The sequence below is a fragment of the Myotis brandtii genome, unplaced genomic scaffold (assembly GCF_000412655.1).
Source record: "Myotis brandtii unplaced genomic scaffold, ASM41265v1 scaffold449, whole genome shotgun sequence".
NCBI lineage: Eukaryota > Metazoa > Chordata > Mammalia > Chiroptera > Vespertilionidae > Myotis > Myotis brandtii.
Window position 1 is genome coordinate 576,758 of NW_005367171.1, and position 17,976 is coordinate 594,733.

Consider the following 17,976-nt stretch of genomic DNA (forward strand, 5'->3'; position numbering starts at 1 on the left):
TAGTAACTTCGAGCATTTTTTCATATGTCACTCAGCCTTCTGTATGTCCACTTTGGAGAACTGTCCATTTAGGTCCTTTGCCCATTTTTTAATTGGATTGCTTATCTTCCTTTTGTTAAGTTCTATGAGTTCCCTATAAATTTTGGAGGTTAACTCCTTAGGGCCGTGGTCAGCAAACCACAGCTCACGAGCCACAGTTTGCCGAGCCGCAGTTTGCCAAGCCGCAGTTTGCCAACCACTGCTAGGGGATGTATCATTAGCAAATATGTTCCCTCATGCAGGGGGCTCTCTTATTATTGTGTTGATAGTTCTGTTGCTGTGCAGAAGCTTTTTATTTTTGATGTAGTCCCATTTGTTTATTCTCTACATCTATATAATGGAATACTACGTAGTTATAAAGAAGAAAGAAGTCTTACCATTTGTAACAGCATGGATGGACCTGGAGAGCATTATGCTAAACGAAATAAGCCAGTCAGAGAAGATAAGTTTCACATGATCTCATTCATATGTGGAATCTAATGAACAACATACAGTAAACTGATGAACACAAATATACCCAGAGACATAGAAGCATCCAACAGACTGTCAAACCTCAGAGGGAAGGCAGGGGAGGGGAGGGAAGAGATCAACCAATGAACTCATGTGCACATATGCATAACCTATGGACACAGAAATAGGGTGGTGAAGGTCTGGGGTGGGAGGTGGGGGCGGGATGGGAGAGGTCAATGTGGTGAAAAATGAGACGTATGTAATACTTTCAACAATAAAGATTTTTTAAAAGTGTTTTAAAGGAAAGAGAGAACTTTGGGACATAGACAAAGAGAGAGCCACAGAAAAGGGAACTAAAAACTAAGAAAATGATATTAGAGGAACTAAAAGAAAATAAGAGGGAAGGGTCAGCATTCTAAAAGCCACAACTCAAGTAAGCTAAACACTAACAGACTTCAATAGCTTAGTAAATAGATTATTGCTGATTTTTGTCAGAAAGGTTTTAGGGAAGTGGAGAGATGAGAAGCCATATTTTTGGTGTATAGATCACGGATAGAATGGTGAAGGAAATGAAGATTGAAGGCAGCCAGCCAGTATACTACTCTAATTTTCCTACAATGAAATTGTAGCAACATTTGTGTAATAATATTACACAATGACTGAAGTAAGTTTTCCTAAAAATAAAATAAATAAATACGAATGTAGCTGAAGGGGGGCTGTGTGGATTCGAAGGTCATCTGTTGTTTCTATCCCGAGGGTTTAGAAAACAATCAAAGAGAAAGAAAAATCCTCTGTAGAGAAATATAATTGTGAGAAAGCAAATAACATTTGATTTTTGTCTTAAAATATGATATGAGTGTTCCTGTAAGTCTAAGAAGAGATCATGTTTCAATCAGAACTTCGTCTCTAAAAGCACTTAAACTTGGATGCATTTTCCAGTTGAAACAGTAAGGCTAATACGAAATAAAGAAAGGCTTACATGTTGATACTCATTGGGCCACACTGTGAGGTAGTCCATTACTATCTTACAGATGACAAGCGGAGCTCTAATTGACCTGCGATGGTTAGGAGGGAGCACAGAGGAGGCTCAGAAATGGTCCTTTGAACCTAATGCTCTCCACTCTTCCCTGCGTTCTATCTTTCATAATACGATGTGAACAGTGTTGAATGAGTCATAGAAATTAAGTTTCCTGGTTCCAGAATAAGACAGATTTTGAAAAACAAAATTGCAATCAATCAATAAAACAATATCTGAAAATGAGACTTTAAAAATTTGCATCTTTCCTCAAAAGGCATAACAATTTTTTTCTTAAATATAAAAACTGGAAGACATTACTTAGGCATATGTGTTAATGAAAAAAAATAACAGTGAAACAATGTCTCATAATAAACTCAAAGTAAAATGTGTTATGGTGATTAAAATATGCATTTAAAAAGTATTTGGAATAAAGCTTCCAGTAGGAATTAGAGACACGAAAATTATTTCTATAAAACAGAGCCTAACACCATGTTTAGTGCCAAGATTAGCTATAGTTTCCCTGATTTCATGTTTAAAATTTTTAAATATATTTTCTATCTCTTTTTTCTTAATCAAACACAATATATCTAAATAAGATTCCAGAATCTGTTTTATATGAGAAACAAACAAACAAACAAAACCATAATTTCATATAAACAGAGAACATTGGTCTTTAATTATTTTTGTATTCATTTTTTTAAAAAGTTCTTCCAGAAAACAATTGCTTTAAAGTCTCTTTTGCTACACGTGAAACCAAAACTGCCGTAAGTTGCCTGCTGATAAATCGGGTCTAGAAATTAGTACATTACAATATCATTGGAACTGTGAACTCAGGGTGAAAACTGCCCTGAATCACTGTTATAATTTCCTGAGATTAAAGTCAGAATTTCCTGTGCTGGGCTGTGTAGGTATTGAGGTGCTGTGGTTGTTGGAGGGGTTAAAGTTGGAGCTACTGGTGAATATATATTAGGGAGGATTCCTAAAAACACGACGGTGGAGTCTGGGTCAATCCAGTACTGTGAATGAGCAGTGACCAATAGGAAGGGGAGAAGAAGATCCAAGACGGCTGAGGTAAGCAGGTTCCAACGCCCTGTCAAAGTGGAAACAATAGATCAAAAGGTTCATGGTGACCGGTCAGAGTAAGCTTTATTTTTTATCACAGGAGGCTTGTCAGCATGAAATAAAAACAAATTACTTGAGGCAAAGATTTTTTTTTTCCTTAATTGAGTTTCAGCAAACTTCAGACCCAGACACAGGACTCAACGGTATATTTCCTGGACAGCAAGGTAAACTATTTTACACTTTTAAAACCTTAAAGTTAAGAATTTGAAGTTCTGATCCATCAGAGGCATGGGTACAACTTCAATAAATAAAATGAATCCCTATTCTGAAGGAAAAAAGACTATTTCACTATCTCTGCTGGAAGAGGACCAGGGCAGCATTCTGCAACTGTAAGAACTTTGACAGCTTGTGGAAGCAGCTCTGCACTTGTCATTTCCCTCAATTTAGCAGCAAAATGGAAAGGTTAGCATTTCACAATTGACGCTGGTTTGATTTATTTTTTTTAAGGAATTAGTAAAATTTATCTGGTCCTTATTATCAAGCAGTTGAACTAAATGTATATTGGTCGAATGTTACTGGTACATATATGTGTTTTTTCCTGTTAAAATATTTTATTGTGCCTATGATTTGTTTATATACTATGGGAAGGATTCATGTTTTTTAGATGTTTCATATATCAGTAAGTGTTAACCTATTCTTTGTTAGTGGCCATACTGAAAATTGGGAGCCCTCCCTGCATCCTAAGCATGTTCTTTGTTTTGTTTTGTTTCTTATCAACATAGAAATGCCGTAATTAAATGCATTATTTACCTAATTGTGATATAGAGTTCATAATTCAAATTTCTTGACTGAACAACTTAATTCTATACTTATATTAGAAGTTTCTCCCCGAAACCCCAAAATAAAACTTACCTGAGAAGTCGAGCAACAGAGTAAGAGATTAATCACACACTTTTCTTCAGATCTTAAAACGTTCCTCAAAACAAACTGCTAAAACGTTCTCTGATTGCTCTTTCTTTGGTTCAAGGCCCAGAGCCTGGGAAATCTCATCCAGATGTTCTGCTCATTTAGGAATAAAAGTAAAAGCATATGCCTGCTTCCTAGGAACAACACAGACTCTCAATGTGAATTATTTAAAGGTCATTTTTTGTACTATTTTATTCAACTCCAAATTTCAGTTAACTTCCTTGCATTAAGTAGCTTGAAATGGAAAAGCACTTATAGCTCCTAAAATTTGCTTTTCAGTTTTCATTGTGATTAGGTTAAAAACAGAAAGTTACAAGTTGATGAGTCAATTTCAGTGTTTGCAAAATGCTTTGCATATAGTGCCTTCTAAATAAATGGGTATAAATTACTGTCTATGTATAAAAGGCTGATATGTGTTTACTTTCTGCTCAAAGAAATAATGTTTACTGATCATGTTAGTGGACACCATTCTCTCTTTAGAGATCTTCAATATCTAACAGTTGAATCCTTTACTACAGGTACTATCATGGCAACCACAATCTGTTTCCTCATCTGGGTGGCATTCATAACAGATTCTGTGTGGACTCGAACTGTGAGACAGGTCTATGAGGTCCATGATCCAGAGGATTTTAATGAGCAAGACTTCGATTGTCCCAGGGAATGTTTCTGTCCCCCCAGTTTTCCTACCGCTTTATACTGTGAAAATCGTGGTCTCAAAGAAATCCCTGCTATTCCTTCAAGGATCTGGTATCTTTATCTTGAAAACAACCTGATAGAAACCATTCCTGAGAAGCCATTTGAGAATGCCACCCAGCTGAGGTGGATCAATCTAAACAAGAACAAAATAACCAACGATGGAATTGAAAGAGGAGCCCTCAGCCAACTAAAGAAGCTGCTTTTCTTATTTCTGGAAGATAATGAGCTAGAGGAGGTTCCTTCTCCATTGCCAAGAAGTTTAGAGCAATTACAATTAGCTAGAAACAAGGTGTCTAGAATTCCTCAAGGGACCTTTAGCAATCTGGAGAACCTGACACTTCTTGACCTGCAACACAATAAACTATTAGACAATGCCTTTCAAAGGGACACCTTTAAGGGACTTAAGAACCTCATGCAGCTAAATATGGCCAAGAATGCCCTGAGGAATATGCCACCAAGATTGCCAGCCAACACAATGCAACTGTTTTTAGACAACAATTCCATTGAGGGAATACCAGAAAATTATTTTAATGTGATTCCTAAAGTGGCCTTCTTGAGACTCAACCACAACAAGTTATCCGATTCAGGTCTCCCTTCTAGTGGTTTTGATGTGTCATCCATTCTGGATCTCCAGCTGTCTCACAACCGACTCACAAAGGTCCCCCGAATCAATGCTCATCTGCAGCACCTGCACCTGGACCATAACAAAATTAGAAGTAAGTAGCCATCAGGGCGTGTCTTTGACTGAAATGTTCATGGTCATTAAATGTATTCTATATGTTCTTTAAGAAGAGCAATTTGTTGGTTTTCTTTTCCAACTAAGCTACCCTTAGATTTTTCAAAGTGTATTTTTAATTTTTAAAGTGTATTTACTTTTATCTCTTAACAGATGGTTTCAATGAACCAAAAAGTTTCAATCTTCAAATTGCAGATTGAAAAGTGGGCTTCGGGGATCCACAGGGGGCTGTTAGCTATCGGAGAAACGAAATGCCTCCATCTTCTTTAACTCCAAGGAGATTCTGTGTGTTCCGCCTCACTGAACAGACTTATTTAAGAAAGTGTCCCAGACACACACAGCCTCATGAACACTAACAGAAGGAACGTGATTTAGAGGTTTTCAGCTGGTGCCTGCTGCCCTCATTAGAGTCTCTGCTTTAGATCAGTGGGTTTCTCAAACTTTAGTGTGCACAGGCCTATGGCTCCACCTCAGAGTTTCTGATTGAGTACGTCTAGATGGGACCAGAGACTTTTCATCCCTAACAAGTTCCCAGGTGATGCTGAGACTGCTGCATCACCTGGGAACCATGTACTGGGGACCAATCCTATAGTTTAAGGCTGTGCTCAATGTAAACGAAAGCCAATGTCCCTGGACTTGGGCACCTCCTTAGAACTAATGGCAATCTCCAAGGTACAATACCCTCGCCTTTCCTGAAAATAGCTTTGGATAAGGGAGAGCGAGGTGAGTGCCAAGTGTCTTGGAGGCAGAGGTGCCATCAAGGAAAGAAGTGGTTGTAGAAAGAAGAGGCTAGAGAGGCATTAAAGGCAACTTGGCACCTTCACAGTTATGCCTGAGATCAAGCTGACTGTGGTGCAGAAGCAGGCAGTGTCTTCCTGCAGCCACAGGGGCATTGGTGTCAGCCAGGCACCTATCCGTGCATCCTCAATCCCAGCACAAGCCCTCTAGGAAGGCAATCTTGAGGAGACTTCTCCTGCACAACCTTAGCAAATGCATGCCTAAAGTGAGAATCGGTCAGACAGTTTGTAGAAAAATAACACAGATAATTGTCAGAAAGTTATGCTGCCTGGTTTTACAATCTAAGATTTTCTTAAAGTATATAATCACATAAACATCCCATTTATATGAATAAAATATTTTTCTACCTGGTACAACTCCGTAATTCAAGATCTGTCTGGTTTTCCTAACAGCATACGTGAGCTTAAAAATCCAGGAAGTAATGAGCAGGTTGCTGCCACAACAGTTATTTTTCCATGGTGATGAGACACGTTGTTTAATCCTGTAGTCAAAAGCAAAAGAGGCAACAAAAATGTTAATAGAATCTGTTTCACTGAACCTGATAGTACACCAGCCAATATTGACATAAATATGTGCATTTTTTCCTGATGAGAATTCTGTACTTCTACAGGTGCATTCCTTATCTGACAACAAAGCCTTATAAATATTTGCTGTGGGAAGATACTTTAAAGTGATTTCATATAAGTCCCTTTTTGTGAATTAGGGATTCCCCTGAGAATTTGAGGATGAGGGTGTTCAGTAGTGAGGTAGCAAAGTTCAACACACAGCTGGGCACATATGCCAGCACTTACAGCATTATACAAAGTGACACAAAGAAGAAAAGGACTCTGTAGTTCCTTCATTAACATTTTAGAGAGCTTTTGCAAAGTGTTTTCTCATGTCTTCCTATTCTTGAATTGTTCTCATACCTTAGCAGGCCCCAGAGTCACCTGGAGGGCTAGTGTCTGACTCAAGACATCTGAGGTGGGGCCTGATCATTTAGTTCTCAGGAAACTTCTGATACTGCAGGTCCAGGGACCCCACTTTGAGAACCACAATTATCCTTAAAAGAGCCTAGTATGCTGTTATTAGGAATTTATAACAAAAGAGAAACTGAGGCTCTCAACTAGGGGAATATATTTGCTAAAACCAAAGAGTAAATATAATAGCAGGAACCTGAGCCCAGGACTTCTCATTTTAAATATTTTTTCCTGCACTCACACAGAATAACCACAGCACATTTTTCTTAAATTCTGAGAATATAAAACTTTAGAAAAATTTTTATCAATAATTTTAATAGCAATAACACCAACAAAGAGCAATTGAGTTTTTTGCTTCTTAATGTAGATATAAAGCATGGTCATTTTAATACTCCAAGAGAATAAATTTAAAATGAGTTTTTCCCTGGATATAATTATTGGCTCACCATTATATCACACTGTGTTATAACAATTGTTAAAGTACTTAGTTCTTCTGGACACATAATCTGCTATAGTTGTTAATAAAGTGCTTTCCAAGAAATGCACCTTTTATATGAAGAGGTCTCAGAATTTACAAGGCAGTGAACTTGTCTTATGCAAAATAATGGCAACACTTATTTCTTCTGAACTCTTTATGGGACTTTAAATTTGGCAAAATGTTATGTTACTTCTAGGTGGCCTCTCAGAAACACATAATTAATTTATAAAATATAACTAATTTAGAACACATGTTTCTTCTGTTCCATTTATTAACACACACATTGTTTATGAGCACAGGGGTGATAAGGATGAGGAGATAGTACATAGAAGGACACGCTCTCTCTAGGAGGCAAGGAGCCCTGTGCAGTAGGAAAAGGACTAGGCTGGGATCTGGCTCTGACCGCACTTGCCGAAATGCCTGGTGTGCATTATCTGACCTGTCTCAACCACTACTCCCACAAGACCCAGGTGGGGAGAATAACATTACCTGATAAAGGCTGTGTGGTAATAGCATGATAATGTATGTGAAAACAATAACTTTATAAACACAAGACTGTCATACAAATATGAGTCATTTTTAGTTCAATTCACAAAATGGCATAAGATCATAGCAAAGCAACCTCACTGTAAGCATAAATCCTTCAATACAATATAAATGCCTATATGCCAACTGACCCAAAGAAGGGGCCATGGCCCAAGCTAGGTGGGTCTCATCTTCTAAGAATTTTTGCTCCAAGTAGTTTCAAAATGGGATTTAAACGCAGTATAGGGATTCATGGTTGAGATCGGCTATTATACTTCTCCAAATTCTGCTAGTTTAGCAGGGCTTCTCTCCCAAATCTCCTACATCTCAGTATAATCATTGATGCCAAGGGCTCTGACCCAAGGCAGGTGCACAGTTTCTCACATCCTAACCATCTGAAAAGGCTGATGGGATATTTCCTGGCTTGAATTCTTTGTTATTCAATTCTTGGCAAATGTTTCCATTCCCATTAAATACACTTAAGTATAAAGATTCAAGTTATTTTTATGTGTTACTTATATACACTTATATTAATTGTACTTAAAAAAACTTGTCATTATATACTATTGATTTGAAATTCTGCATTTTAAGGTAATTTTCAAGCACTTTAATGACTGATTTTCCACCTATGCATCCATCCATCCATCCACCCATGCACCTACCTATTCTTTCCATACCAACTCTGAACTGTTGTCTCTAATACCCTAAGTCTTACCTGTCTCAGCCTATGGTAATCTAAGCATGCCTTATCTCACTTGTTTTCATTGCAGCTTTTAACAATGTGTCCTTACTAGTGCTCTGTACTGCATATAGCAGAATATGGAGTCAGATGACTATACATGTGCTGCCCATTTTTTCAGGAACAATTTTATAAAACAGATATGCATTACCCCCAACTTACAAAAAAATGGTTTGTCACTTTCTAGATCATAACACTAGCCTCATAGTCTGTTGTAATAGTTTCTTTGTCCTCCTTCCCCTAGTCTCTTGTGTTCTAATTCATTCATTCATGCTTTCTCTGTCTCTCCAGATGTGAACGTCTCTGTAATATGTCCTGCCACTACCACACTGCCTGCAGACCGAGACTCCTTCAGTTACGGCCCTCATCTGAGCTACCTGCGTCTGGATGGAAATGAAATCAAACCACCAGTCCCAATGGATTTAATGAATTGTTTCAGGCTCCTTCAGACTCTCATTATTTAAACACATTTTCAACAATCTAAAATTGATTTAATACACTAATATTTCCGACACGATATTTGGATAACATTCATAGGTTTAAAACAGAAATCACATTTCCAGTTGTTCTAGGCCGCCATTTTCATCTGTGCAGTTTAGTTTTTCTATTCAAAAAGGCTTCTTTCACAGTAGAATAGACTATTTTTTTAAGAGAGAGAGAGAGACAGAGAGAGAGAGAGAGAGACAGAGAGAGAGAGACAGAAAGAGAGAGAGAGAGACATCCATCAGTTGCCTCCTGTACATTCCCCAACCAAGGATTGAATTTGCAACCTGGGTATGTGCCCTGACTGGAAATCGAACCCACAAACTTTTGGTGTATGGGACGATCTCCAGCCAACTGAGCCATCTGGCCAGGGCCAGCCTACAATTTTTAAATAAATAAAACTGACACAGAGTTAAGTAATTAACTCAAAGATATTTTTTGTCTCTTTCACAGTGTATTAATACCAAATAATGCAATTGTATTGTTGTGCCATAGAAAGAACATATTTGTTTGCATATGTTCAAAATTGCCTATGCAGATACTATATTTACAGTAGAAATATAGTAACCTAATAGGAGATAGGACAATCTGTAGAAAATTAAAAAATGAGACCTTTTTAAATCATAATTATAAAGAAATAATTAAATTCAGATAGCTAAGTAGCTTTTGTAGGTTGAAGTTTAGTATTTAGCCCAAAAATAGGTATGAAATACATCAAGTACTTCATGAGAGAGTTTTTTAGTCATTTAATACCAAATGTCAGAGCAACAGCCATTTTTAGTTTACTACTATTTTCTGTAGCCGCTGTTCCTAGATATAGTACAATGTACTCCAGCAATTAAACGCCTACATTTTTACACTTATTATAACACATTTCTGACAGAATCTTATTATTTTAACATTTGAAATCCACTTGAATTGCAGTGTTCAGCTCATATATTTGTCAATATTTTCTTGGATTTTTAAAATAAAAAGAGAGAATGCTTTCTAACAAAATGGAACTCTTTATTTCAGATTTATTTCAGGCACATTACTCACAAGTTTTATTAAAAACACATTTTAATAGAAAGTGTTATGGTGACAATTGTTTCCATTTTTCTAGCATGAGTGTATGCACATATATTTTCCCACTTTGCTTTTTTTCTTCCAATAAACATGAGAAAAAAATTCATACTCTAAGTACCTGACGTAATACAGCTGTTTTTCATGAGTTAAACAATTAATCCAGGATTCTGTTAAGTAAAGTATAGTTTCTTTTAGACTTCTGATTTTGCAAGACATATGATATAAACAATAAATATTACATAAAGATTAATATGTGCCTTTATACAATAGTTTTTTGAAAAATCCTATAAGATTAGATAGATAGATAGATAGAGGAATTAAAGAAAGCTCAACATATTGCTTTACTCCAAAGCTTCTCAGAAGCATATGTTATTCTGTAATATGACTTTCCAAGGGGAGAATATAAAGTGAAAGATTTCCTTCTTATTTTGACACCAGAACTTATTTGGGGATGGGAGGGAAGAACCAATTAATACACTTCGAACATAGTTTTTAAAATATAAGAAATCTAATTAATTGACATTAGGAAAGATATTACTTTTTAAAAGACTTCAAAGCACATAAATAAAATTATATCATATACAATTATGACATGAAATGTAGGCAATCAGGTATCATTAGGCTGGGGAAGAAGAATATGTTGAGAGAAACATAATAACTTGAAATATTTGAAAACTTGCCATCTGAAAAGGGGATAGAACATATTCCAGGAAGCTCCAAAATGAAGAGGAGAGCATATGGGTAAAATTTAGTATGAGCCATATATTAGCTCTAGCCAAGAAAGAATTCTCTAATAGTTGTTAAGAGTAACTCAGCAAAGAAAGCAACTTTTCTTGAGGTAGAAGTACCCACCACTGGCTCAAGGAATGAGTGACGATTCAAGAGAAAGAATATAGAAATGATTCTTGACCTGTAAGCAAAGTTGTAAAATATTCCTCTTAGGCCTTTTAAATTCGAAGAATTCTATTTCTTCCTTCCTTCCTTCTTTCCTCCCTCCCTTCCTTTCTTCTTACCTTTTTTCCTTTACTTCAGAAAATACATTTTGAGTACCACATATGTACCAGACTATATTATACTCAGGAGATATAGTAGTGCATGAGGTTTATGCTATACTATAGTGGATAAGACACAAATTAACTGAATAATCACAAATTGTGATAACAGAGTTGCATGGTGCAAAAGAATTAATAATAGTGATTTGATATTTGCATAATGGTTATATGGCAAAGGCCTTTTATCTAGAATATCCAATGGCCTCAAAATTCTACAGTAAGACAATCCACTTAGAAAATGAGCAAAAAAATGTGAATAGACATTTCACTGAGCAGATACAGATGCAGTAAGATGTTCCCCATTGTCAGACATTAGAGACATGCAGATTGTAATCACAATGATACGTCACTACATACCTATCAGAATGGCTAAAATAAAATACAGGCGCCCCATCAAGTGCTGGTCAGGATGTGGAAGAAACACACTTATTCATTGCTGGTAGGAATGTAAAATGGTTCAGCCACTTTGAAAAACCATTTAGCACTTTCTTCTAAAACTAAACACACAAACTTCATGTGACCTGGCGATTTCATTCTTGGACATTTGTCCCAAAGGGGGGGGGAAGTATGGTCAGACAAAAAAAATTGTAAATGAAGTGTTGAGAGCAGCTTTATCTATAAACACACACAAAACTGGGAACAACCAAAATGTGCTCCTACAGGTGACTGGTTGAACACACTGGCACATCCACATGTGGAGGACTCCACAGCAGGGAAAAGGAATGAAGGACTGATATTTATCAGTCCTTCAAGGCTTCAGTGCATCTTAAGGGAACTATGTTGCATGGAAAAGGCCACTGTGATTCTATTTACATAATGTCCTTGAACTAAAATTACAGACATCAGGGACAGATTCATGGTTGCCAGGGGCTAAAGATGGGCCTGGTGGTATAGACAGCTATAAGGGCAGAGCCTGTGGAGATGGAGCAATTGTGTCTCAATTATGGTGGTCACATAGATCTGCACAAAAGTGAACAGAAGTATACACACATGCACACATAAGTGCATGTGAATCTGGTGAAAAAGGACTAAGCTCTGTGAATTTTCCCAAAGTCAATCTCTCAGTTGTGGCTCTATAATTTAATTTAAAATAAAAGCTAAAAACACTTTGAGAAACTTGAACAATAGATATCAGATGTGGAATGGTGAGGCAGTTGGTCTGGAATGGGGTGGGAAAATCCAGTTGGGATTCTACTAATATAGGGGGAGATATCAACAATAGATTCAAGGTGTTTTTCCTTTTTTTTCCCAACAGTTTAATGAGGCAAAACCAAGATATATCTTGAATGGTTAATATATCTCAGCGTAGCACTATCTGTCTTATAATTAGTGACAGACACCTAAAGCCAGACTCAAAAAAGAATGGTCTTAGGTAAAGAATATGTAACTGGAAAACTAATACAAGGGAAAAGTAGAGTGACGAAGAATATTATTAAGCTAAAAAGAAAACAAGAAGAAAAAGTCAGAAAAAAAAAGACAAGTCAAAAGCATAAAATGAAATAGTACATTTGGAGCCACATATATTGGTAATTGCTTGGTATGGAGGTTAAGATATTGTGCTTTAGAGAGAAAAGATTGAGTTTCCAGTCCAGCCTGTGCATTTCCTAACTCTTTGAACTTAACATTTCTATGCATGGGATCCTCATCTGCAGAAGAGAGAACACCAACGCTCTTAAACAGTTGCTATGAGGATAGGAGAAAGAACAGATGGGCCCTGGCCAGTTAGCTCAGTTGGTTAGAGCATTGTCTGGATAGCCAAGGTTGTGGGTTCAATCTTTGGTTAAGGCACATACAAGTAACAACCAATGAATGTCTAAATAAGTGAAACAACAAATTTCTCTCTCTCTCTCTCTCTCTCTCTCTCTCTCTCTCTCCCTCTCTCTCTCAGATTAATAATAAAAAAGAACAGATATGTTGTTCACAGTTCACATCACTTGACACATAGAAAGTACCCAATAATTGGTAGGTAAGAATTTTATTATTAGGAGGGACCTCCAATACACATAATCGCACAAAATGTCTTTATACCAGACCATATTATAAATAGGAACTGAGAAAAATGTTTTGGTGCAAGAGAAGAGTAAATAAGCAAGTGAATTTGAGAGTGACAGAATGGGGCCAGTAAACTATGACTTAAAATTGGATAATGAAATAAATAAATAAATAAATAAATAAATAAACAAACAAACAAACACATGAAAATCAGGAGGGCACAGATGAACTGGGAGAAAAAGACTGAAGACTCCATAGGATGAAATACAGGTTTGAGGGCAATTGGAGAACACCTAACCTGGGAGGAAATGGGTGAACTCAGACAGGGAGACTACAGTTTAAAATGGCTTAAGTAACCCAATGCTGAGAAATGAGAAGATTCCAGGTGTGGCCAGAGGAAGCAACTGTCAAAATAAAGAGGAAGTGAATATCACTGAGGTCAAACAGGCCAAGGAACTATGATTTTGTAAGAATCTCAGATGCACGTGCTTACAGTTTATTTTAGCACTCTGGAGAGAAGAGTCAACACAAAATGACAACATTTTTGGACATTACAAATAATTTAAGGAGTTTGTTCAATGTCATGTAGCTGTTTATTGACAAACAAAGGATTTAAACCTAAGTGGTTAGTCTGCCTTAAGAACTTTTGCTTTTGACCATTATGTTATACCACCTGCTTATGGTGTAACACATGCCATTATAGTTGAATAATTTAACAAAATTATTCTAGGATAATATATCTCCTTAGCAAATGATTATTACATGATTATTAAAATATCAGTTTAAACTACAAGGAAATGTTCTATTTATGAAAAACTATAGAACATTTTTGTGCTTTTTGCATGAGGCAAATCTCAGAAAGTCCTTGCTCAGAATATTTTTGTACCCAGAAAAGATGGAAAATGTATATAAGCATATTGTAGAATTCAAAACTTTTAAGCAAATAGAACATATAATTTGCAAAATCACAGGGTATTATCTTGAAGTTTTAGTTTATTGTTGTACCAGTTGGAAAACTCTCACTTTCTTTGTGACATTCAGCTGAGTAAACAAAGTGCAAGGGTAGAGACACATTGTCAGTTCTTAAAGGTTTCTGAAGACAAGTTAAAATGGTCCTGGAAAAAGATCACAAGAATTAAATGACTAGCAGAAGTGGCTCTTGCAAAACCCATCTGAAAAGCTATCCATAGTATATGCAATGGTGCCAGGATTTGTTTCCAACAGGGCAAGAGCCCTGCCATATATTTCATTTTCTGGCTTTCTGCTTGCATTAAAATTGACATAACAAAACTGTTAGTTACTGGGAATATAGACTGGGAACACTGTCTAGATTGACTAGTAGAAACATTGCCTTCAGGAAAATAAAAGAGAGATGGAACAAACATGTTTTCTATACAATATTGGCAAAATGGGATCATAAACAGTCTTTGTATAGTTAGGAGGAAAGGGACAAAAAATGATTTGGGTGACTTAGTAGTTACAGATGTATTAAAATTGAGGATGGTGAGATATAGTATTAAAAGCATTGAGGATGTAGAATCAGACACAAGTGAATTTGAATACTAGGTTTGACTTTTGACAATTGGTTCTTTAATTATTTATAGTAGACATAAAATAAAATGCACTTTACATGATAGTTGTCTGAGGATAAGAAGTGTATTTAAGATGCCTAGAATAGAGTAGGTATTCAACAAATAAAATTAGCATTAGTACTAGAGGCCCGGGGCACAAAATTTGTGCACTCGGAGGGGGGGGTCCCTCAGCCCGGCCTGCACCCATTTCCAGTCCAGGACCCCTTGGGGGATGTCCACCTGTCGACTTAGGCCCACTCCCCGGGGGATCAGGCCTAAGCTTGCAGTCAGACATCCTCTGGCAGCCAGGGAGCCCTTGGGGGATGTCCAACTAAAGGCTTAGGCCCCCAAGGGAGCTGTGATGAAGAAGCTGGGGTGACAGAGGAGCCATGCTGTCCCGCTCCGCCACCCCAGGTTGGGTTGCATATGGGACACCCGGACGGCAGCTGGGAGGGCCAGTGGATTGCTGCTGCCCTGCCCGGCAGCCCCAGGTAGGGTCGCACACAGGACACCCACCGCCCCAGGTCGCAGATAGCAGGCCTGGATGGTGGCAGGGCAGGCAGGATGGCGCTGTCCCGCCCCACTGCCCCTGGTGGCAAATAGCAGGCCCAGATGGTGGCGGGGCAGGTGGGATGGCACTGACCCACCATGCCTGTAGTATGCAAATTAGCTGCCATCTTTGTTGGCAGTTAATTTGCATATCACGCTGATTAGCCAATGGGAGGCATAGCGAAGGTATGGTCAATGACCATGTTTGTCTATTATTAGATAGGATAATTGATATGATTATTATTTGAGGTTCTTAGACAAAAATGTGCTAAAAAATTTTAGACCGTAATGTATCTGGAAGGAATATATGATAAAATAAGAATAGTAATATGTTAAAGACAGAGTCTAGGATCTTGATATACAGGTATTCATTGTAAGATTTTGTTGTTTGAAAATTTTTATACTAAAATTTTAGAAAAAATATCTAGAGGCAGAAAAAAGACTTGAAAATTTATTAAGGTAATATTTTTTCTCATAATATCCCATTGGTTTGTAGAGACTATGAAATACTAATCATAATACTAAACCCATTTTAATCTTTAAATGCAAATTTCTTCATTACAATGGAGAGGTCCGCTGTTCACCCATACCATTTTTCTTTCTTTTTGGGTACACTGAAGGAATAAATTTTCCTGTTCCATTGAAAGAAAACAGAGAAACCATGAGACAATTTCTGACTGCAATGAGTGGAAATGACAGGTGCCACTTCCAGGCCAAAGGACGGCATTGATGAGGTGCAGCAGCCTTCTTTTACCATCCCACTATTGCAAAGAGAGGAAAAGTCCACCTGCCCTACTAGGTTCTAGATGGTAGCAGGCCTGCCACTGTCAGCTCTCCGTGTAGCTCTCTGGAGAGTTATATGGGGTAGAGCTGCCCTACTAACTGGTATATGAACAGATAGTATTTGAAAGAAAGTAACTTTATTTTTTCATATTAAGCCAATTAAATCTATGGTATTTGCTAGTGTAGCATAACAGTCTCTCCTTAATAACTTATTCCCATTTGACATATATTTTCAATGATGTGAAATGATAAATGATAGAAAACTAGTGCTATATAAAATCAATATCATATTTGCAATTTAATTTTTTATTTCTATTTAAATGATACATGAGCTTGGTAAAAACCAAATAGCTAAGAAAAGCTTCCATTCAAATCAACCATTCTCTGTGGCAACCTTTCCATCCAATTCCAATTCTCTAGAAACAACACTTTAAATAGTTACTTGTTTTATTTTTCTGGTACACATTATATTTCATATTTGTAATAATGTTCTTTTTTTTCAATTTATCAACTTTAAGCAACCTATATTAACTCTGCTATAGATCATTTACTCACAATTATCTACACCCTTCTTTCTGTATTTTGATAACTATCTTATTATTTGTATTTCTTAGCTTAAGTAATAATCATAAATTTAAAAACTTATACTTCCATTTCTAGTTCCAACAACTCTATTTTTTAAATATATTTTATTGATTTTTTACAGAGAGGAAGGGAGAGGGATAGAGAGTTAGAAACATCAATGAAAGAGAAACATCTACCAGCTGCCTCCAGCACACTCCCCACTGGGGATGTGCCCGCAACCAAGGTACATGCCCTTGACCGGAATCAAACCCAGGACCCTTCAGTCCGCAGGCCGACGCTCTATCCACTGAGCCAAACCGGTTAGGGCTAGTTTCAACAACTCTAGAAGACCATTTCAACTTTTCTTTATATGCAATGAGGTTATTAACATTTTAACACTTCCCTTTATTTTGCTATCATGTCATCTCCTGTCAGATAAACCTTTATTTGGTGCTCAAATGCTCAAGTCTACACTGTATTAAACATTAACTATGCTTTCTGTGCATTGCCTATAAATTGATTTAAAAATGTGAAAATTTTAAAAAATACAGTTTGGAGTATAGTGAGTATATAAATATTGTTTATTCCTGAGTTGCAATAAGAAACAGATCCTCCTCTCTGTATCCATTCCTAAGCAGATATTGAACCATAACTGATTAACCAGTGAATAAATGTCCACCTTCTTTCCACTATTGCCCATAGAGATGTTGAAATCTGCCATCCACAGTTGACCTCCTCCTCCATTCTCTTTGCTGAAATAGATTTTATCCTTTTTAAAATTCTGCACAATCAAGTCAATGTGAGAGGAATGTGAGACAAATATGTTTAGATGACATTTTCTTTGTCCATTGCTAACCCATTAAAGATTTACTATTAGATAGATGTTTGACATATTCTACTTGGAGTATGTACATGAGTCCTAAGCAGCAAGTGTTAGAAGCAGGAAGGACAAGTGTGTGGTACAGAATCAAGAAGTGGGGAGTTGTATCGGTAAATATATTGCTACAAGATATGTCTGATATTTTGCTGCCCATTAATTATTCTAAGATTTTTATGGTTTACCATCTTGCATTTAAGCCTTTTATCCATTTTGAGTTTATTTTTTTGTGTATGGTATAAGTTTAATTTTTTTGCATGTATCTGTCCAATTTTCCCAATACAGTTTATTAAAGAGACTGTCTTGACTCCATTGTATGCTCTTGCCTCCATTGTCAAATATTATTTGTGCATAATGGCTTTGGTCAATTTCTGGGGTCTCTGTTCTGTTTCATTGGTCTATATGTCTGTTCTTATGCCAGTACCAGGCAGTTTTGAGAACAGTGGCTCTGTAGTATAACTTGATATCTGGTGCTGTGATTCCTCCAACTCTGTTCCTCTTTCTCAGGATTTCTGCAGCTATTCAGGGTCTTTTTTTATTCCATATAAATTTTTGGAGAGTTTGTTCTAGATCT

At 36.9% G+C, this 17,976-nt stretch overlaps 1 protein-coding gene across 3 annotated transcripts; it reads left to right on the top strand.

Moving 5' to 3' along the window:
• Positions 1–2,512: 2,512 nt before the first annotated feature.
• On the top strand, positions 2,513–9,975 carry KERA (keratocan). Of its 3 annotated transcripts, none has more exons than XM_014546463.1 (3): positions 2,513–2,578; positions 4,054–4,947; positions 8,758–9,975. In XM_014546463.1, exons 2-3 carry the CDS (start codon positions 4,062–4,064, stop codon positions 8,928–8,930), a joined length of 1,059 nt encoding a protein of 352 aa, XP_014401949.1. In that variant the 5' UTR covers positions 2,513–2,578; positions 4,054–4,061; the 3' UTR covers positions 8,931–9,975. The 3 variants fall into 3 exon arrangements, with proteins under 3 accessions (XP_014401949.1, XP_005874707.2, XP_014401950.1); XM_005874645.2 differs by having other exon boundaries at positions 2,556–2,793; XM_014546464.1 differs by lacking the exon at positions 2,513–2,578 and adding an exon at positions 2,953–3,031.
• The last annotated feature ends 8,001 nt before the right edge of the window (positions 9,976–17,976 follow it).